The following is a 22,978-nucleotide window of genomic DNA, read 5'->3' on the forward strand; positions in this document are numbered from 1 at the left end:
TTTAATTTTTTCATTGTTTGAGCTGATTGATGTTGGGTTGAGTTGGGTTGAATATTTGCCTTTAAGTTGAAAAAATTTTTTTTTTAAATTTAACTTGAAAAGTTCTACATTCTACTGTATCAGTAGTGACGCTGGTATTTTACCGGTAGGTTAACGGAGATTGACAATATCCAATTTCTGCTCATAGTCTATTTGTAGCCTTGCTTTGCCAGTAGATTATATCGAAGATTGACAATTCGAGAAAAGACAAGTCGCCTATGCCCTATTGTACCTTGTCTGTTGGTTTGTGTTGGCAGCTCTGATCACGAAGTACTTCTCGATACAGGTTTTGATCGTAATCTCTGACGGGAGATCTGGTGACCATGTGGAAGATGCCGCAACAAGACTTCATGAGTCCGGCATATACGTTTTTTCTGTAGGTAGGTGGTCACAGCGGTAAACCATAATCTCTTCGTGGGAAAATTGTAACGTAAGATTCCCAAATCCGTTCGTCTGCATGCAATGACCCAAAAATAAACACACTTTCGAAACGTCTATTCAAAAGTGTATTCCAGTAAAATTAGCCCGAGGCTATCGAAATGACTGGTGCAACGCCGTACACCTAAAAACTGTCACTACAATACAAATTACTTGGATAAAAGACGGAACCTTTGTCCAGCTAGCAAGCACTAAGCCAACAGTTAAATGTGCGGCCAACTTTCAAACAATCATTTTACGAATGACCAGAATAGATATCAATATCTCAAATTCACGTAGAAAGTAACTGTGACGCAATAAATGAAAGACAATTATGAAGTCATTCCAACAGGTGTTCAAGCTGATGTAATATTTCCTGTTTAAACAGGCCCAAACAAGTCCAAACAGGTCTTATGAACGATGGTGCAATTTTGGCACATGCTTTAGGAATTTCCATGACGTAATATTCAGTAGACTTGAACGGTTTTATATGACGTTTGATTTGTACAGAGATTGGCCGTAACATAGCGGCCCCTAGTTATGACAGTCTAACATGGCATAACTAAAAAAGAATTGAAGGACAATCGTGAGCCAATGAATAAAACACATGATACACAAATTGTTTGAGTCACTCACGTTAAGTTAATACGCAAATACAAAGGGCATGCAAAGAATGAACAGCAATAAGAATACGCGACGATACATGAAATTGGTACCATAGGTACACGCTAAAATGACGCTATATACAATAAATTATTGCGATAATAACCGACTGTTCTGGGCTCAGACAAGTATCGGCCACCGCAGACAAAACCAGGCTCAAACCCTAACACTTAGGTGTTCTTTACGGGGGCGAGGCACGAAATATCCCTCAACACGTAGTCTACTTTCACTTTCCCCGTACTCTCATCATAGTTGCAGACGGCAACTTTGGCTCTACGAACCACAGGCTTCCCTTTCCTAATTTGTGGAACTACCTCATGCACCCTCCCAAGTTGATACTTCCCACGTTTACCAATGTCTTGGAGAGAACCTACCACTACAAGTTGACCAGGCTCCAAATTCTCGGCCATTTTTAGCCATTTTTTCCGGCCCTGAAGACCTGGCAAGTAAAAATCGATCCATTTACTCCAAAACTGATGAGAAAGTGAAAAATTGAACCGATAATCCCTTCTTAATTGGTCACGATCATGTGGTTGCCCAACAGCACAGTATGGGTCTAAGTATGGGGACAAAAGTGAGGCAGGGGTGATGACAGTAAAATCCCTAGGGTCGTCACTCAAAGGTACCAAAGGGCGTTCGTTCACGATCCGAACGGCACTGCTGGAGTACGTAAGCAATTCAATGAAATTGGGCTTACGAATTGAAGAGTCCAAAATGTGAAAAAAGTACTTGGTCATATCGGCCACGAAACCAAATCTGCCAAGCCGAAATCTTGCCAAGACATCTACAAGAGGGTTTAACAAGTCAGGACCCGAAAACATTACATCATTTACACAAGTTCCTCGGAATTCAGATTGTTTTAAAGCCTTCTTCCTTAAAGCAGCAGCTCTATCTGACGCCAAAACAAAATTGTTAGGTAAATCAATATCTTCCTTCAACGGAACAGGTATCTCAAATCGACCATCTTTCAACTCAATATTCGGTTCGACAAGTTCTCTAGCCAAAATATCATTGCGAGACAATTCACAGGTTTCATTTTGCAAAGTCAAATCCTGAATGACTTTATTCAGGTCTGCTATTTCCATATCGCGACACTCAATTTTACGCTGAAAGCCAGAGATGACATCCGACTCTGAAGACGTCTGCACTCTGCACACTTTAGCAACGCTTTCAACTAAGGGTGACTTACCACCACAAGCCAACCAACCGAGAGGAGTGAGTAAAGCATGCGGTTCACTGCGATTTTCACCAACACGTTCTTCTTTTGCCCACATCAAATAAGCGTTGTCGTTTCCAATCAGTACATCTACAGTACTACAATCATTCAAATGAAACATATTCACGTCATGAAAATGACGGAAACTACTTAAATCCTGCTTATGTGGTAAAGTCTTAACATCGTCAGCCCAAGCTGGGTTAACCACCGAGGTTATATCACAAAACAGTTCATCAGTCTCTAACGACTGGATGTTGAGTTTAACAAGGTCAGCACAAGTAGGTTTCTGACCAGCCAGAGTATCCATTTTAAACGACGCTTTATCATACGGTTTAAGACCAAGTTCGCACACCAAGTCACTCGAAACAAAGGTCAACTGCGAACCAGGATCATGCTGACAATACACCAACTTCGATTTGCCCGTCATTGGATTCAAAACACGAGCAGCAGTAACGCGGTTAAAGGCTGCTTTAACATTTCCAATCTTAACATTACGCACAGGAACTCTAGCACCAGCATCATCTTTACCGACCGAATCCAGAGAATCACGTGACGTCACATAAAAATCATGCAGAAGAAAATAGTGTTTCCTATCGTTGGTAGGTCCACACTTACGACAGTTATTTGCATGATTACAGTCTCTAACCATATGCTGGCGCAAACAATTCAAGCATTTGCCAGCTTTCACAATGACATCTCTCCGATCTTTAGGTGTCAAGCGCAAAAATTCTTTACAATTAGACAAAAAATGATATTCCACTTGACCACGTGATGAACAACAAAAACATGCCGGTATGTCACTACGTCTGGCCACACCGCCGCGCGGTGCGCCAACAGCAGTCGAGTACTGCGAACTCCCTGAAATCACATTATCATGGGGCTTTACCGACGTCTGCCTAACCGGACATGAAGGCAATTTTCCTTTGCCAAACTTTTTAAATTGCTGCGACTCACCAGAATCGCCCATTAGCATAATGCTAAAATCAGTCGACTTACGCGTTTCCTCCCGTACTACAAATTCAAACAAACTCTGAAAAGTAGGCTCATCAGTGCCACCATACTGATCACCTAAAAAGTCAAGATAACGCTGCTTAGCGTCAAACGGGAGTCGCTTAGCCAAATCCAAAACAAAACGTCCTTCCAATTTGTCACGCTGACCATAAGCTTGCGCGTAAAGCAGACACTGCGACAATTCATCTTTAAACTCTTTCAGATCACTGGAAGAGGTCGAATTCAATTTGCTACCATAGCGATACTTTCTAATTTCTGGTTCGGCAAAAAGACCTCCACGAACTCCAAAACGCTGGGACAAGCGAGCTAACGACATTTCTATTCTGTCTTCCTCTGACAAGCCAGGAGTGTCGGAAACCAAATTAGCAATCGTTTGCGCAGCTGTTCTAACACAAGCTGCTTGTAACAAAGTCAAACGAGTTCCCTTAAAGGGCGAAGCTGCCATCAAGGCCATAACACGATTTTTAAAGAAAATAAATGGCATATTATTACCATCGTAACCAATCAAGGCCGCCTTATCGAAGAACGTCCTACTATTTTGGTATTCAAAAAAGCAATCCTGCTGTTGAGAACTCGATTTAGCGGGAGAAGACAAGCTATATCCCTTAAGGGGCTGAGTGGGCTCAGTCCCATGCACAGCCCGATCACGATCCTCAAACACGTTAAAATCAGGAGACACGATACGCCTCTCACAACCACCCAAATTACGTGTAGCTGGGCGATCAACAACTAGCGGCGCAGAAAACTTTGAAGGGGGCAAAGCATTACTGCTAATGGCGGCCCCGTGACCTGTACGCTCTGGGGGAAGAGTTCGGCTAAAATTCGCAGGCCTTGGCACTAGGTCCTTCGGAAGACCCTTAGCCGCGGCCCCGAGACCTCCTGAAACAGCTGGAAAACGTGTGGATCGCACTGGTCCACTTACAGATTGAACAGGCGTCTGGAAAAGGTTAGGTAAATTAAACTGCGATTGATGTTCACTTCTGGAATGCCTAGAAGAGCCCTTCCTAGAGCTACGCCGGGAGCCCAACTCAGAACGATATTCAGCTAAAACTGCCTCTTTACGTTGTTCGGCCCTCAACTGAGCGTCTTTGAGTGCGAACTCAGCAGCTCTAGCTTCGGCTTCGGCCTCAACTCTTGCGGCAGCCTCTGCTCGTGCGGCCTCAGCAGCTCTCGCGTCGGCCTCAGCTCTCGCGGCAGCCTCTGCTCGTGCGGCCTCAGCTCGTATGGCCTCTGCTCTTGCGATGGCCTCAGCAGCTCTTGCTTCGGCCTCAGCTTGGATCTGGAGCTCCTCTCGTCTTAACTGTAGGTTAATTTGTGCAACTATCCGTGACGAGCTCTCAGACATCCTAGTGCTTACATTTGAGGCGCTATCCTCAGGATGTATGTCAGCATCCAACCTATCTGAGAACTCACTTTCTTTTTGTTCGAAGTTATTTTTTAACGAGTTAAATTCGGGATCTACCCTATCACGAAGTTCTGCCAAGATTGCAGAGTTAACAATTTTACTCAAAAGAGCATGGAAATGCCTTAATTCCTCTTCTAAAGTAGATAAGTTAGATCGAAAAATTAACAGTTCCTGCTTATCACTCAAAGAACCTAGGGCTACAGAAAGTTCCCCAATTTGAGTCAAAATATCCCGTCTAAGATGCCGGGCCTCTCGAACTGACTTAGCCTCATCGTTAATGGGTCCCTCCCCAGAATGGCCTGCCCGACCGCAAAGAACATCATCAGGCTTAAACTCAGTCGAGTCTACGGCGGTCGAGTCCTTGTCACCACCGAGTGTAGACATATTAAATGTTAGGGCTAAATTTAACAATTAAAAAATTAAGTTACACAAACACACAAATTACAGTAGTTATAAAAAACTTAACTGCCAAGACCGTAAAAATACAAAAAAGAATTTAAATGCACGATACCGTAGCTGTACGAGTATGTGAAGTCCAAACGTCCACAAAACTTGCTTGGATTCTTCCACTTGAATCTTCAAGCACAGATGGATTGCCTTTAATCTTCTTTCTTGCCAATAAATGTCAAAGTTATTTTTCTTCTGTACCAAACTGAGAAGAAATGTCTTTACTTTTTAGCTTAAAGTTCTTCAGTTGCCTACCGAGAAGAAATGTCTTTAATTTTCTTTGCTTCTTTAGACTACCAACCAATAAGATCTTCTTTTATTATTTCTTTGCTTCTAAGTGCTTCTGTGCCAAACACTAGACAGAGAATCGTCTTTTATTTTTTATGCTTTAATTTCTTGGCCCACCAGCTAACAAGAACTCGTCTTTTATTTTTTATGCTGCCTGTGCTTCCGTACAAACACTAGCCAGAGAATCGTCTTTTATTTTTTATGGTCACAGCGGTAAACCATAATCTCTTCGTGGGAAAATTGTAACGTAAGATTCCCAAATCCGTTCGTCTGCATGCAATGACCCAAAAATAAACACACTTTCGAAACGTCTATTCAAAGTGTATTCCAGTAAAATTAGCCGCGGCTATCGAAATGACTGGTGCAACGCCGTACACCTAAAAACTGTCACTACAATACAGATTACTTGGATAAAAGACGGAACCTTTGTCCAGCTAGCAAGCACTAAGCCAACAGTTAAATGTGCGGCCAACTTTCAAACAATCATTTTACGAATGACCAGAATAGATATCAATATCTCAAATTCACGTAGAAAGTAACTGTGACGCAATAAATGAAAGACAATTATGAAGTCATTCCAACAGGTGTTCAAGCTGATGTAATATTTCCTGTTTAAACAGGCCCAAACAAGTCCAAACAGGTCTTATGAACGATGGTGCAATTTTGGCACATGCTTTAGGAATTTCCATGACGTAATATTCAGTAGACTTGAACGGTTTTATATGACGTTTGATTTGTACAGAGATTGGCCGTAACAGTAGGTAGCCTACAGTATCATTCGACATGAGAGAGATTCAAATCATAGGTAAAGCCTGTTCGAGATTAAATTAAGACTGTAGGTTTTTTTGCAACTTAGATTTAAATTAAGTTTCAAGCGACTCATGGCACGAAAAGCCAAATAAAAAAAAATGTTGAATTTTTATTTGAATTTTATTCAATATATCAAATTCAAGTTGAATCTTTGCTTGTCAGATCTTTACTTGTCTATTTATTTTAATCTTTATTTATTTATCTTTGTTTGTGGTTTATGGACATAAGGATCGGGCAACATCCGGAAATCTGCCATGGATATGATTGGATCGCAACCACTCGTCGCCCATGTTCAAGAAGCTTCCAATTATGATGCCATGAACAGAGTCAGAAGAAAGATAGTTGGAGAAATCTGCAGTGAAACTAAGCCCGGTACTTCTTGGAAGGAGATTTTGTCACTGTGATAACAAAGTGCTCAATTTTTCTTTAAAGAAATAAACTAGTGGATATACATTTACGTCTAGCTATCACTGGAATGGTTGTAGGTTTGGTGCATGCTTGTGTAGTAGGGTGGCTCGTTTTTGAACTTTTTTTTTTAATTCTCTCGGAGTAGTGGGAAAATGGTGCCAATGAGTGAGAAAACGCTCATGACAAAATTTGAGATTCGTAACAAATTGTCTTCAGCCTCCTCATGGGGCCCAAAAATTGAAAAATGCGGTCAAAAACAAAATTTTTTCCAAAAATATTTTTGGTTTGGGTAGATTCAATATTGTTTAGATACATCAAATTAAGAAAAAAAATTGAAGTCATTTGAACTATTCCTTCAGCTTCCATACAGCTTCTGAAAATTTCCATTATGCTGAAAATTTCGCATTTTTGTGGGTGGTTACATAATACATAATTGCGTTAGATATTTTGCCAACTATTGTATTTCTCTTTATAGACCTGCCCTGAGCTGTTGCGTCATTTTTTAATGAAATTGGGTTAATTTGGTAGGAAAAAGTTACGTCTTTTATTTGAATTTACGTCACTGACGAAGTTTGTAGTTATGTAACCACAAACAAAAATGCGAAATTTTCAGCAAAATGGAAATTTTCAAAAGCTGTGAGGAAGCAGAAGGGCATCCGAGCGCGCAAGACAGCAAACCACCTCAAAACCCGCCAGTAATTGTGTGACGTCATAGTATGTTAAATCCATTATTTCATTATCAATTTATCTCTAAACAATTGTCGTTTCATCAGCATGCTGCAGCTCAATAAAGAATACAATCATCATCAATAAAATAAAATAGCAATATATGAATTAAGTATATATTGCATATCGTGAATGGACTCATATCATCTATCAATGACGTAATATCATTAACAACACTGGATCTGTATTTTCATATTTCAATATTTAAAATATTACACACTACCTTCTCCCGATATGCTGCTCTTTCCCGCTCGGATCAACCTCGCGTTGCTTTTAACTCATCGATAAACATGATTTTCCGATCAACTCGATGCAACCTCCAAAGTTTCATCCCACTATTCTATATTTTTCCTGGTAACGTAGCCTAGTCATATCTACGCTTCGATCGCTAGTCCTCCTGACCCACCTGGGCGAACCTGCCTCAACGTCTGGCCAGTGCACATCCGTGCTCGTTGGTTCAACGTCAACACTTTTCCAGTAAGTAAAGCATACAATATATTCCCACATATCTTCTTTTTTTTACACCAATTAATTGAGCCTTTGCTCCAGGTTTTATATAATTTTTGTCTCCCACGAGTATTCAAATCGTCCTTGTAGCTAAGCTTCTCTTTCTCGTGGGAGACCCCAAAGTTTATCCGCTCTGCCTACGGGCAGACCGGGTATATAGGAGCCAAACGTACCTGTGTTACGATCACGTGATGGAGACGTGGGCGCTGCCTGGCTTTATAAAACTTCTGTCGCCGGCCGTCGTGAGCTGACCTTTTTGCGTTTGCAGAAAGCTAAGCCCGTCTCCCTGGCCCGTTCCGCCATTCTAACTTTTGCGGACGAGTGGCACAAAATTCTCGATCCACACTTTCCTTCCACAGGTACCTAGACTCCCCAGCCTGGCCCCCGCGACCTAAGCTGGTGGACTTCCCTTCCGGGTGCATCGCCACCCCATAATCACGCCGCTCCCCGCCTCCACGGGGCGTGGCAGGCCGGTTCTTTAAAGTCTCTGACCTGGCTATGTTTATTGTGTTCTTCTCGCCGTGTCAATTATTTTGTACTCGTGCGTCGTTGATCAAAATAAAACAGTTCATCATCACAATAGTTCAAATGACTTCAATTTTTTTTTCTTAGGTTAATTAGATATATCTAAACAAAATTGTATCTACCCAAACTAAAAATATTTTTGAAAAAATTTTGTTTTTGACACCATTTTTTGATTTTTGGGCCCCATGAGGAGGCTGAAGACTATTTGTTACGAATCTCAAATTTTGTCATGATTGTTTTCTCACTCATTGGCACTATTTCCCCACTACCCCGAAAGAATTTAAAAAAAAAGTTCAAAAACGAGCCACCCTATAATTGTGTAGCATGGGCATTTGACCGACAACAAGACCACGGCGCTATCTTAGCATGACAGTTAACATGCTTGAAGATGAAGACAAGTAATGATTTTCTTCCCCTAATCTCATGGATAAGCGCTAAACTTTGTAAAAATGAGGCAACCTCAAAAACACTCAACGCTGGTTCAACTTTCACGGTGCACGCTTGAGCAACGCACTTCAAGGACAACTCTTCATACAGCGATTCTCACAACCAACCAATCTTTGGATGATAGCAAGGACGCCTACATGCGTATGATAAAATAATATGCTGTAAGTTTAACCTTTAAAAGTTAATCATGAAGTATTTGTATCCAGAGTGTCCAGAAACGGAGATGGATTTAATTTTTTTGATTGATGGATCAAATTCTATCGGAAGATCAAATTTTGAAATTACAAAAGAATGGATAATTTCATTTGTAGGAGAGTTTGAAATTGGGGAGTACAATACTAGGATTGGGGTGGTGAGTTGTCCATTTGAACATAATTTGAAGCAATCAAAATTCAAAACCATTTATATCCAAAAAAAATAATTTATATGCAACATACAGTCTTGTATATTAACACAACTAGTGATGGAGTTAGGTCAGAGAACTCGTGGAAAATTTTAGGAGAGCCACTTTAGTAGTCACTTATTAAGAAAACTCTGCAAAAATATCTGCTTGCATGTCAACCTCTTTTCTTTGAAACCTGTTGTTTGTACCCTAAACACGTTTTTAACCGTTTTTTCGAGAAATACGTTTTAATTGATAAGTATCATATATTTTCTGCTATTGTACGTTGAACCCAACGTTAGGCTGAAATTAAGTCGATTGGTTGAAGCGTTGGTTGTGTCAAGTTGTTCCTTGTGTCTGCCAGGACAAGGCTCAACACACTGAAGGTTTCTAGAAACAACGTCTAAAAACTCTGTATCAACGTGCTTCTTCTTCTTCTTCGTGTGAGCCTCTGGGGCCGAGGGTCTATCCTTTTGCCACCCCAGATGCACGATGTTCCCGGACTACACTGAAAGGATACTAGAGAGCAGCCAGTCTTTGGCTTCATCATCCTAGACGCGCAGACCTTCCACTCCATTAGGTGGCTTGAAAATGGTACAGTCATTGATGATGTGGTCTGTGGTCTGTTCCTCGGCACCACATTCACAGGAAGGGAAAGAGGCCATTCTCCATTGGTGCATGATTGAGCGGGAAATCCTGAGGCCCGTACGAAAACGTGCTGCTAACATGTTAGCAGAAATGTTTTACATGGTTTTTGTCTTCTTCATTTGTTTCTGAAATTCGTTTATTTTTAGGTTCATTCTTCCTCCAATATCCGATCAGAGATTGACATCGGAGATTATGACAATCGAGAAGAGCTCATTAGCGCCATTATACGGATTGAATTTCAAGGTGGCACCACGAACGCAGGATCCGCTTTGAATTTTATTCGAACCATCGGTTTTTCACAGCAGCGCGGTGCTCGTAGAGACGTCCCAAAGGTAATCTCTGTTTTACTGTGAAGTTAAACTATTGTTTTGTATAGCTAAAAGTGAAGTAAGTAAAATGCTTTCTTGCTGTTCAATTAATTATATTTTGCTGATCTTTGGATCTTGGCGTGGTATCTGTTATGTTTTTACAAAATAATTCAATCAAAATAACAATTTATAGTAGGCTACTTACGTGTAGGCTGCATTGACACAACCAGGGCCAGAAAAAGCGTTTGCTATCAAATCGTACTATATTTTGATTCAAATAAAATCACACTTTTAAAGTTATTGCATAGATTAAAATTTACTTGCAGGTTTTAATTATTTTTACTGACGAAGCCACACAAGAGCAAGTATCAAGATCAATTAGGGACTTGCGTCGAGATGGTAAAAAAATCTTGTATTCTTATTGTCACTACGAGTTGACTGACTTACTTTTTGGTTGTTTTTTTGTGTTTTGACTTTCACTCAACCTTCGGTTTAACTTTTTAGCAATTCAACATGCTGTGTTGCAAGTTGCAGCTCAAAACACAAAAATTGGTTTTATCACATTTTAAAGTAAATCAAAATGGATTTTGTGCACATTAAAATAAACCATATATGATAAGCATTTAATCTATTGCTGATAACTATAAAAGTTAGTATTTTTTTTTGGTAACTACTACTACTTACGCGATAAGTAAAAGAGAAAAGTGATTATACTATTCTATGATAGCCTGTCAGCAAAAAAACTCATAATTATGCAAAAGTAGATTGCAAGACTGTTGTACAAAATGCCGCTTGAAGCAATTAAGCTGCAACATTTTCCAATCACACATGATTGTACTGTATGTGTGATTCAGGTGTAGAGATCTACGCAATTGGAGTTGGAAGGGCAAACATCAGCGAATTGAGCGCAGTTATGTCTGAACCTCCTACCGTAAACGTGTATCATGTCAGGAATTACAGCGCATTTCAATCGATAAAAAGCGGGTTAATACGCAGTGTATGCAAGAAAGTGACACCAGGTGTGGTTGTTTTTCTTTGCAGCAATTTTATTTTGGTCTTATGGTCACACACTTATGAAGGACGTGAATTTATCAAGAACAATAGTAATACGGTTTGGTTTGGTTTTTGAATCTTTATTCTCGAACTGACAAAGCCTTAATTGGTTATTCCTGGTAGTTTCGCATACTTGAGGCTCTTGACATAGGGACGGTTACCGAGATTGACAGAGTGAAGTTTCCGATTGTTGAAGTGTTGTTGCCCGGGAACTATTCCATTCACTAGGCGCCGCTGATTGGAGAACAGTCCTGAAATGCGTTGTTCAAGCGCACACCCCGAGAGTCGAACCAGCGCCGCGCGATCTTGAACCGGGCGCGCAACCACTGAGCTAACGGGGCGGACAATAATCATATAACCAATAATTTATCATAAAATTGTAATAATTAGGAATTATTCAACTTTAATAAGTTAATTTATTAGCCGAATATGCGACATCAGTTGTTCAATATAGGCGCATAGTCTACGCTCGATAAACTTTAAAATTAGCTCATCATGATCTATAAGGAACATTTCAAAGGTTTTGTTATTTAATCTACATTATTTTGTAAGTAACAAATGCTTCAAAACTTCATTCTCTGAAACCAGCTGAGCCAACCAATGTAAGTCTAGTCTACATAAATTCCGAATGAAATCTTAGTAAGCACGACAGATTACGAATAATTATAAATATGTGATTTGACTAAACCAGCTAGTTCTTTTAAGTATTTTACAGCATTAGGCCTAGTGAAAAATACAAAGATCAATCAATCAAAGTTTTCTATAATATTGTTTTACCTATCGCTTCCAAGCAGCATATGTAAAAATAAAATAAATGTAGCTACATTTAACCATCCCAATTTTTAAAAATTCTACAATTTTGTAAGCACAACTCCATCAAATTAATTACTTTCATGGTAGAAAAATAAAGCAATTTCTCGTCGGTTTTTTCTGTTTTTTGTTTTTTTTTAACCAACTTATGCAATACTTTTTATACGCTGTACGACTGTACGTTTGAAGCCACTTGTATCTTTGATTCTAGACTGTGGAAAAACAGCTACAGATTTGATGTTTCTTGTCGATGGTTCGACTTCAGTTGGAACAAAAGACTGGACAATTGTGCAAACATTCATGCAAAATATCACGGAAAAGTCAGTTTGTTTTAATAGATTTATCCTTAAGAGGTATTTAGGTACTTTATTCATAACTTACCTGAAAAAATTAGATGCGTTTGTTTTGGAATAGGATTATTTGCAATTTAAGAAGAAATAATTATTACTGAAATCTAAACTTGCGGCTGCAAAAGAAACTAATCTACAAATTCCATAAAATATCAAATTCAACAATTTTGAGCTCTCACTTTTCAAATATACAGTACTAGCCTAACCAACTTCAAACTCCGTCCATTCTGCCTTTAAACCAGAAACCAAAAATCGTCAGTGTACTCTTTCTTCAACAAGTGTTTTTGTATCTACATTCTACAGTATACAACAGAAATGCGAATTAGTTTTACAATGTCAACCGTAAGTAGATTATACTGAAGCCTATGATTTCTTGCGTTTTTCGACAGATTCAAAATTACTGATGATTACGTCCGGGTTGGAGTGATACAGTATTCTACCTATCCACAAACCAGCATTGCAATGGGTGACTACAGAAATAAATCGGATTTACAAAATGCTCTCTCGAAGATGAATTGGCAAACAGGGAACACATATACTGCACGTGCACTTCGGTAACCTATTTGTCTAGGGGCAATTAAGCTACTGCAAAATATGACTTTTGTATAGTTTATGAATAATATTTAAAACCTTACTATGAAAAAAAGTTCAATTGAAAAAGCAAATGAACTAAAACAAAACAAAGGATTTTATGTCAAAATACCATAAAACTTTATAAACGATTGCAATTTTTTCTAGATACGTTTTGCAAACTTATCAATCCGTCCCACCAAGAGAAAACGTAGAAGAGAACAAACTACTCATTGTCATAACCGACGGACAAGCACAGGACAATCTTGAAATTATTTCGGTAAGCTACGTCTTTATTGTTTGCTACGTTGTCAACATATGAAGATTAAAACATCAGTTCAGCTATAATTTCCTAGACAACAAAATCCGTCATTTTTACATTGATTCAACGTTAACAGACCTTGAATCCATGTAAAAATTACAAATTTTGCTATCTGGGTTTTCTCTGGTTTATGACAAGACAATAAAAAAACAGTTTGATGTGTAATCGCAATTTATGTAAAGTTACTGTTGCTAGCTAGTACAATTGGTACGGCACTTAAAGTTGCTGATACTTATTGTTTTAGATGACAATATGATTGTATAGTTTATCTTGTGCACTTTGATGTTGTGAACAGGCTGTAAAGAAACTGCATGATGCTGGATGGAGGATCTTTGCTATTGGAATAGATGAAGCCAGCTTATCGGAACTCAATATTTTAGCGTCAAATCCCGACCATGACCACGTCTTTTATGCGGGTGGGAGCAAAAAATAATATTAAGATACCAATAACGATTGAAAACGTGTTGCATGTAAAAAAATGCAAAACTTTACAGTCAAAACAGAAGAGCCAATAAACACAAGTTTTTCTGTGCATTCTTCAAAAGAGAACCAATCTTGTGTTTGACTTTTTTAAAAACACTTTTATTTTTCGATAGGAAAAAATTTTGAATACCGAGAGGTAATAAAAGAAATGACGGCAGGTTCAATACTTTTGTAGTAATTTAAACCCTAATTTGCTTGCCTCTTATTCCAGATAACTTTTTATCGACGAGAAAATTTCAAGGTCGTTTGGCTCGACTAATTTGCGGTGATCCGAGGTATGAAAGTAAGCCCAACACTAAATCACGTTCCAATCTCCAGCAAGCCCATCTTTCAAAGAGCAGTCTCAGACCAAGTGAATTGAAAGAATTAATCTATTTTTATGAATTTTAATGACAATCTTTTTCACTTGACTGATTTGTTATCAAAAGTTTTCAGCAGTTATTTTTTGTCAATATAAATCGATTTTAGCTAACAATGCGCTGGCGAATTATGGTGGCCAGGCAGACTAACGCTGTAATGCAACTTCACTACGTCTTAAACTTTGGGGCTACAATTTCATAAATCAGTGTTTACAAACTTGTGCCATAAAAGTGATTTTTCTTTGATTAAATCCATTAGGTTCACTTTATTTTCATAAATGTCACAGGCCAAATTGTCGATCAACAACGTTCACTACAGCGCAGGCGACCATCAAGTAGAAAAAAAGGACTATACAGATCCGGTTCTTTGCAAAACGATGTTACGTTGAACCAAAATACTTTGATGCAAGCGACCCCCGGCTTTTTACAAGATCTTAACATTTCAGTAACTGTACAGTCCACAGGTAAATATATGCTGTTTTACATCAATGCGATGATAGGTTTTGCACAAAAATGTCAAGTGGTAGTAGCCTATACGTACAAAAATCCTGACAAAATATATCTACAAACACTCTTATTATTTTTTTGTTATATCAGAAAAGATATTGCTTCATATTTAAATTGCGTTCCAAGATAAAACGCCATCAGAGTCTCAGAGATCAAGTTATAATTCTTTTAACTTTAGTTTCCAGCTATACCAACATGTCGGAGTGTCCAGTTCTTTGGAGAAATGGCCATAAAGTTGAAGGTGAAGTTGGCCCAGAAATCGGTTACAAAGCTTTGGTACAGAGTTCGCTTTGTTGAGCCATAGACAAAAAAAACAAACTAACTTCAAAGAGTTTAATATATTTTATTACACAAAGAAATATAACACAATTAAAATAAGCTTAAACGTTTTCAAAACGAACTTGTGTCCTCATCAGGAATTACGTTCAATCTGCAATTCACACCATGAGAATTATAAGATAAATCTGACTATGCACTAAAGCTGTAACGACACTCTGGACTGAACTTTTCATAGCCATAACTTTTGCATAGGCCTAATTTCATATTAGAGATAATCTTCACTTTGCACATTTGGAGACAGGAATTGATTTTCTGGAAGAATTGGGAGTTCGGCAAAGACGAAAAAGGCTTTTTAAAACTCGTCTCGGAAGTATCAATACAATACAAGCTTATCGTATCAAGCAAGGCAAAATACCAACAACACCCTTAAAGTAAGTAGTTAAACTGTGATACTCTTCACAAGAAGATCTATAACCTTAACTTAGCTAATTTTTCAACTAAAAAATTAATGTAGGCTACATTTCTTTATAAGTTACTCAGTTCATTTACAAAAAATATGTTTCAATAGGTCGTTTTTTCAAACTTCCCTCCTACCATCATCGTTTTCTTTAATTGCCGTCTTCAAAATGCATGGTCGAACGATTAAAGATACGTGGACTCTGATGAGTGTTGTGGCATCTACAGGATTAACTATGTTTAGTGTTTCATTCAATGTAAGTGAGGTGTAGAAGATAATGCATGGATGTTGTAGGGTATAAGCAAAGTTATCGCAGTCTCTATTTCAAGGTTAAATTGCTGCAAACGTATTGAATTGTTTTTACTCAGACAGCTACGCATCTTTTTTCGTCTCAAGACGTCTTTTTGCTTGTATCTTTTCTAAACTGCTATAATTGGCATATTGTTGCATGTAGGCAATCTTTGCTTCGTTGGTTAGAAATGAGTAGCACATTGCTTTGTAACATTTCAAGTACTGGGTTGCAGGCTTCATTGGTAAGCTGCTCAAACGTTTTCGTTTTTGGTTGAAAGTTCAATTCAATTTTATTTTTATTTTTCTTTGTCAGAATGCAAAAGAAATGATATTGTGAAAAAGAAATACAGTAACAAAACCAACAAAAGGAAAAGGTGGCAAAACCATAATGGTTTAAGACGTGCATGAAAGGATCTAATATTGCGGTATATGCATCGATAAATATAGTTAAGTACGGCCACCAAACCTGATACTTTAAAATAAGTTGATTAATTAGTTAAGAATCCGTCGCCTCTTCGTTCCTGGAACAACTGGAGCGTCAATTCTTAAAGCAATGAGAACACGACTGAACCCAACAACATCACAAAAACAAACTAATATACACAGTTACACACAAATTGAAATTACGTAACGGATTATCAAAACAAGGACTATTTACAGATTTCATACAGAAATAAAGTGTTCGCAGCAACGATATTAAGTAGCCTATATATTGCAAAACAAATACATAATATGGCAGCTCATTATCAAGAAAAAATAGTTAAAAAAGCTTTGTTTTTTTTAAATTAATTTCCTGCGCGTGTAAGAGCATAAAAAGCATGATAATATAGCAGCGTTTTTTTGGTATTTCTAATAAGAGTTGAATCATCTTTTATAGCCTCAATGAGGGATGGAGTGTTTTTGGTATCGCTAATGAGAGGTGGAGATTCTTTGGTAGTGGCAACAAATTTTTTTTATAATAAATCCAATTGGAAACTTACAATGCTTGTTGTGCGAAAGAAAATCTTTCTAATTGTTTTTGCTTCGAGCAGCTCTAGTGAGCAACGTAGTTTTAATGTTCTTGACAAAATGGCTACGGTGACTTATATTCAGTAGTGTAGACATGGGACCTCTGAAGTAGAATAGGCTACTTTTGGACCAGGACCCGGATAATTTTAAGAGTCCGAAATCTTTCCATAAGGGACAAACACCACGTGTTCTTTGGAGTCGCATTGACTTCGTTAAAAGTTTCTTGTTTGGGGGGCTCGAGCTTTCCAATGGCACGGGGTCCAGATTATTTTCTCAACGGCACTGCCTATACAAATTAAATAAATTAATTATTATTTGTCATTTTAGTTTTACGTAATGGAACTTTAACCTTTAAACTTTAACCCCCAACTGTGAAGAGTGGCTACTATTGATTAATTATTATCAGCTATATAATTTTTCATCATCCAAGGCACCTCACTGTAAATTGATGGAAGACGAAAGATACTGCACTCTTTGACGTAGGCTACTCGCTGTCTGCGGTGCACTCGACACTTTAAAAACAGGGCTTCTTTAGGGAACTGTATTGTAAGGTTACAGACAGCAAGTTGTTTAAGATTTATATTTATTTTTGTGCATTTGCCTTTTCCTAGGGTAAAGGGCATGCATTGTACATCACTCGATCTTCCCGACAATCCTTGCCATTTGTCGAAACAATTACTCTTAAAGGACCTCTTGTGGCTAGTTTATTTAATCATGACTATCACAAGCTGGAAGTAATTGTGGAATCTCACGGGGTAAGTTAATCCAAAGAAAATATAAACAAAACAAAATCTCTAATATTACTGTTATGCCTTACTATATGTTAATTGTCGGATTACTGTATGTAAGCTTTGAGTTGTGACTTGTTAGGCTAATTAATCTAAGCTATACTCCGTCACCATAGGTGAACAAATCCCCACTACGGCATGAAAAACATAGTAATATTGATTGCAAAGTTAAAAACGTTCGCTTTTGCTGCTAAGTGAATGCTTAGATTTCCGTTAACATCTAAGTAGAATTCCTCATTTTTTGTCAACATGTTATCACCACTGAAAGCAACTTACCAGTCATTTTTATGTCTGCTACAATTCATGTTTATTAACATAGCAAGAATGAGACTGGGCATCCAAAAACCTTAAAACCAGTGGCGTAACTACGGTGAATAATTTCTAGATGTTTACTTTTTAAAGCAAGATTTAAGCACACATTAGATTTGCAATTTGCCTAATAGCTGTTCAGATCATATCAAAATAAAGTGATGTCACTGAGTTACTGTGCTGTGCAAATGAGTCACTGTGCAAATCAAGACTGTGTTGAAACTTTTTAATAAAAAGTAAACACCCAAAAAACGGTCAGAGTACACCACTGCTTAACACTACAGTTAGGTTTGAACTTGACCATCCTGAATCGATTTTACATTGATTCTAACAACAAGGAATCTTTAACTCTTCGAAAACCAAACTAGTCCTTGGCCAGTAGGCCTATTCTCCAGCTTTTATAGTGATTTTAAGTTATTGTGACTACGTAATTTATTTTCAAGCACAAGATGAATAGCTTGTTAATTCTTGATAAAGTTTTAGGTAATTAAGTTGGCTTTATGTGTCTATAAAAGAGATTTTTCAGAAAATTAAATATGCATCAATAGCGTATAATATGACTATAGCCTATCTCAAAATTAACAAAAATTTTGAACTAGGTCCGCCTACTAGGCCTAAGCGCCTATAGCCTATATGCAAAAATATAGCCTATTGTAGCCTACTTTAAGATAGCTTAATAGCCTACGTCGCATGCATATCATCATCATTATCTTTATTATCCATCGTATATCCAGTTTAAATAACAAACTATGTTATTTTTGGCTTAAACGTTATTTTTGTATAGGTAATTGTGATGATAGACTGCCAACAAGTTCCCAGGCATCTCAAGTTTGGATCTCCTGTGGTGAATGATGTAGGAGCTCTAGCTAGTTTTGTCATTTCACAAAGGAGAACTACCGCTGTGGATATACAAGATCTGTCTCTAGTTTGTGGAAAAACGGAATCTGAACAATGCTGGGAAATACCCAGGAAAAAGGTAAGTTGCCAGATTTACTAAGCATCAGTTAGCATCGGTCTAATAAACGAATTTCTTGAAATAATTTTCGTAGGCTTAAGTTTTTCTCTAGTCTTTCTTGTAGCAAAATCTCATCACAATTTATATGTCTCAGTTTTTCACTGATAATACACAGAATACTTAGTGCAAATAACCTGTCTTGAGACATTGTAGACTCCACAAAATTTCAAAGCTTCATCTCCGACACTAGCCCCAACTCAACCGGTGAATGCTTTTGCCAAGAAAGGCCCGGGTACGACTCAATTGCTTGCGCATGGACTATTGCGCTCCAACATGCACAAATGAGAGATGACATCATCCACGATCTGTGAGTGCGGCAAGGATGAATATATACCGCAGACCCCATTATCAGCAATTTGGCCATTCCTTATGCCCAAAATGATGTGTTCACGGTTTGCACGACCTGGATGACCAATCAATCCAATGGCTGCTTGACAGTCGAGACCTGCCTAAACATCTTGACCGACTCACAGTTACTACTCAAGGATAGTAAAAGACAGAGCCCCTTGACCTTTAGAATGGCAAAAAAACAAAAACTTTATACCTTGTGAAGGAAGAAGTAGGTCGTAATTAAATTTTGATTTTTTTATGTTTTGAAAAGGACTTCTTTTCTGAGCAGCTGGTAACCATTAAGCTAAAAAATAGCCAAATGATTGACTCTACGTTTGAGAAGGCTATCTGAATTGTTTTGTTGTATGTACTTTGATACCGTACCGAGATTGGAAGAGTGACGTTTTCAGATTGTTGAAGTGCTGTTGCCGGGGAATTATTCCATTCACTAGGTGCCGCTGAATGGAGAGCGGTCCTGAAATGAGTTGCTGAAGTGCACAACACGAGAGTCGAACCAGCGCCGCGTGATGTTGAGACGGGCTCGTACCCAGTGAGCAAACAGAGCGGACGATTGCGCATAGTGCATAGCGCATACCACAAACGTAGGCATTAAGAAGTGTTCAAAAATATTAACTACACATCAATTTTATTGAAAGGACACAATCAACAAGTTGTGGAAATTAAAGCTGCCAATTTCGCTCTGCTTGTGAGTTGGTCATTCATTTTTATAAGCCTAATTTTTGTTGCTTTTCAGTGTGCACCTCTTGCTGCAATTTCAGCTGAATGTAGATGTCTTCCATCATTGAAACGAGCAGAGGTAGACTGTTAGCAGAGTTTGGCTCATTCTTTTTGTTAGAGTAAACTACAATTCATTTATCACGCATGAGAAAAATCTCTTTCCAGATTTTAGGGCCTAAAGATTTTAAGACTTAAAGGCCTATTTAGAAAATGCTTGAAATAGTTCAAACATATTTGAATTCGTATTTTTGAAACAAATCATCTATGCGCAATGCTATAGGGTCCTTCCCGCGCTGGGAGCAATACCAAGTAGCAATTCGTTTTTTATTGGATCCAATTTCAGGCAGAAAATCAGTTTACTTTCATGTTTTATTTACGACAGTCAAACCGAAAAATACTACTCACCATAACTTAACAAACGTCTAGGAAAAAGGTTGAATGTACTGTAAGTACAAGCATGGACTTGTAAATAGTAGTCCATGGTACAAGCGACCAAAAGCAAACATTAAAACGTGATCGAGACCAAAATGAAAAACTCAAGGATTTGGTAAAGGATTTTAAACACAAGGATTTTGCAGAATCATTTTTCGCTACATTGATTCAACGTCTGCAGCATTTTAAAGCTTTTGTTTAAAAAGTTAATGTTAAATCCAGGTTCTAGAAGCTGAAACAAATGAAGTCAGACAACTTGCCAAGTCAATTGCAACACAAATCGTTGAAGGTACTGTAAGCCATGTTACATAATGTACAGAAGCTTAATAAGTTTAGCTACAAAATAATTCAAAGAACGGTGAACTGTATCTTGGCAAGACACTGGAATAGCTGACTCAGTGACTTGATGACCTTTTGCTGATTCTCGGTACCCTACCTGTTTTTGTTGTAGTCTATAGGCTACTGTATAATATATGCTGTCATTCGCAATATGCTGTATGATGTTTATGCCGTGGCAATGGGTACAAAATACAACATGACTGCTATTAGTGTAATAAATCTAAATTTTTATTTATTTTGTTTCAGATAAAATACAAGCTCTCATGGTTCAACTCAATTTAAATCCCAGATCAGTCTACCAAGTATCGCAACCTTAACTTGCAGCAATGCATTGTGACTGACGTTACAACGCAGCCTGCTTTTAATATTTGACACCATCCTTATTGTATAAGCCTATTGACTTTTAACAATGTTTAACAATTGCTTTGTAACATAATCATATTACGATAATGTTGTCCGTGCAAATATATTTCACTTACGGGAAATTTTCACTTTTACATTCCAGTCAGTCTTTATTGATACAACTCATACACAACAAATTACCAACTTTAACGAGATGGGTCCATGGTGTTGCAATGTAAGTTCTCCTAATTATTGCGCCATGAAGTTATAATGAATATGATCGGTCTCATTTGCTAAGCGGTAATGTTGGATTGCTTGCATAAACTGTTGCGCAAAATACGCTTTAAAACAACTCAACCCTAGGCCTACGTTTTGGCTCAGGAGTCAGGATAAGAGAGGCGATGGAGGTGATATTGCCTAGCCCTAACGTATTGTATTTCAGACAGATTTCTATAAGCATGGCATCTGCAAAAATGTGTTTGTAGATCTGTTACAGATGTATACTTTTTGTTGAAAATATCATTCATACAGCATTTTGGTCAAGTAGGCTATATGGCTATATATTTAGGCTTACTACGAATCTTGCAGTTTTGAAAAACAATCTAAATGTTAATAAAAACATCGTAGGCTATCTTATTTTTAATAACTTTGATATCAGTCCGTTATGTGTTGATAGTGGCCTAGCGCCCCAGCCTACTTTGATACATTATTTTGTTAATTATCGCGTTTGCAGAATTCGGCTAATTTAGTTTTTTAGCAGAAAGTGTTTATTGGATTTATTATATGAGATAGCGTGTAACGGGGATAGGCTTGGTATCTATAAGCTATATACTCATTCATTCATTTTACTTTTCGTCATTAACGCGTCCGGGACGAAAAAGATGCTAACTACAAAAATCGATAGCCTATAAACCTACCAGCACGTTAATGAACAGGAAAAGGTGGCAAAACCTTGAAAGGTTTAAAATGTGCTTGAATGGAAAATCATGTAGTAGGCTAGCCTATATATCAGTAGTTAGCACGGCCACAAACCCCAAAAAACAAATAGCAAAAAATAAAACAAAAACAGAGAGAAGCACACATGTAGTAATGAATGACAGCCTAATGAAAAGTGTTGTGGATTGAATTTGCCAGTTCCAATATTGATGTGGATGAGCAATCATAATAATAATAATAGGATGAAGAAAGAAAACCGGACATAAAAGAAACCCATCCTCAGGCAAAGCCCGTTTCGATGTGGCCCAGGAGAGCAGGTGTTGAGCTCTTTCTATGGTCAGACTTAGGGTTTGTAGATCATAGGGATGCGAAACCTCATCCGCTTTTGGCTTATCCGCAACACTAGAAGGGTTACGTTTTTTGTAATTTACAAAATATTTTACTTTTTATGGGTTATATAAGAAGAGTAAAGTTGGTGTTTTAAAGTAATTTAAAGTTTTTAGTTGAAAGCAAGCCAGCAGTAAAGCGTAAAAAAATGTCAAATTGGCAATCGACCCTTCTAATGTTGAAGGAACAACGGAGTTGCCCGTCCCGTAATGTACCGTCCCTAGGTCAGACTGCACATCACACAATAGCCTAGTTAGTATAACCCTTCAACAGTTACAGTATAACCCTTCAATCCGGTTTCACACATTGGTGGTGGCCCTGTTGGTTGTTTTTTTTGAGTGTTTATCCTCGAGCTGACAAAGTCTTAGAATTACAAAATTGACCCTAAATAGGAGTGGGTGGCGCCGCTACTGGCTCCCGGTTGTAGCCTACTAATCGAAAAATCGTCAAAGGGGTAGCCTTTCATCGTTGACCTCTGAATAATGAAAACAAGCTGAAGAAATCTCGGCAATGAAACTCAATAACCCATCTGTAAACAAGCACTGCCGTGCGTGCAGCGATCATTCTCTGGCTAGCGATTACCAGTGATGTACGCGCATACAAAAAAAAATTGACGCCGGCAGCGT

General features: G+C 38.1%; 1 protein-coding gene across 1 annotated transcript in view; it reads left to right on the plus strand.

Moving 5' to 3' along the window:
- Positions 1–21,004, plus strand: part of LOC145788346 (collagen alpha-6(VI) chain-like) — a 37,239-nt gene extending 16,235 nt beyond the window's left edge. Inside the window, exons 18-37 of the mRNA XM_082600123.1 lie at positions 326–419; positions 6,525–6,668; positions 9,116–9,261; positions 10,086–10,271; positions 10,574–10,646; positions 11,102–11,266; positions 12,322–12,430; positions 12,850–13,014; positions 13,199–13,310; positions 13,648–13,768; positions 14,047–14,187; positions 14,482–14,658; positions 14,880–14,942; positions 15,282–15,411; positions 15,549–15,693; positions 17,348–17,491; positions 18,618–18,809; positions 19,933–19,995; positions 20,571–20,637; positions 20,934–21,004. Coding sequence (XP_082456249.1) covers positions 326–419; positions 6,525–6,668; positions 9,116–9,261; positions 10,086–10,271; positions 10,574–10,646; positions 11,102–11,266; positions 12,322–12,430; positions 12,850–13,014; positions 13,199–13,310; positions 13,648–13,768; positions 14,047–14,187; positions 14,482–14,658; positions 14,880–14,942; positions 15,282–15,411; positions 15,549–15,693; positions 17,348–17,491; positions 18,618–18,809; positions 19,933–19,995; positions 20,571–20,637; positions 20,934–21,004 — 2,508 coding nt within the window. The remainder of the gene's footprint in view (positions 1–325; positions 420–6,524; positions 6,669–9,115; positions 9,262–10,085; positions 10,272–10,573; positions 10,647–11,101; positions 11,267–12,321; positions 12,431–12,849; positions 13,015–13,198; positions 13,311–13,647; positions 13,769–14,046; positions 14,188–14,481; positions 14,659–14,879; positions 14,943–15,281; positions 15,412–15,548; positions 15,694–17,347; positions 17,492–18,617; positions 18,810–19,932; positions 19,996–20,570; positions 20,638–20,933) is intronic.
- The last annotated feature ends 1,974 nt before the right edge of the window (positions 21,005–22,978 follow it).

Source organism: Aplidium turbinatum, chromosome 2, assembly GCF_918807975.1.
Source record: "Aplidium turbinatum chromosome 2, kaAplTurb1.1, whole genome shotgun sequence".
Lineage (NCBI taxonomy): Eukaryota > Metazoa > Chordata > Ascidiacea > Aplousobranchia > Polyclinidae > Aplidium > Aplidium turbinatum.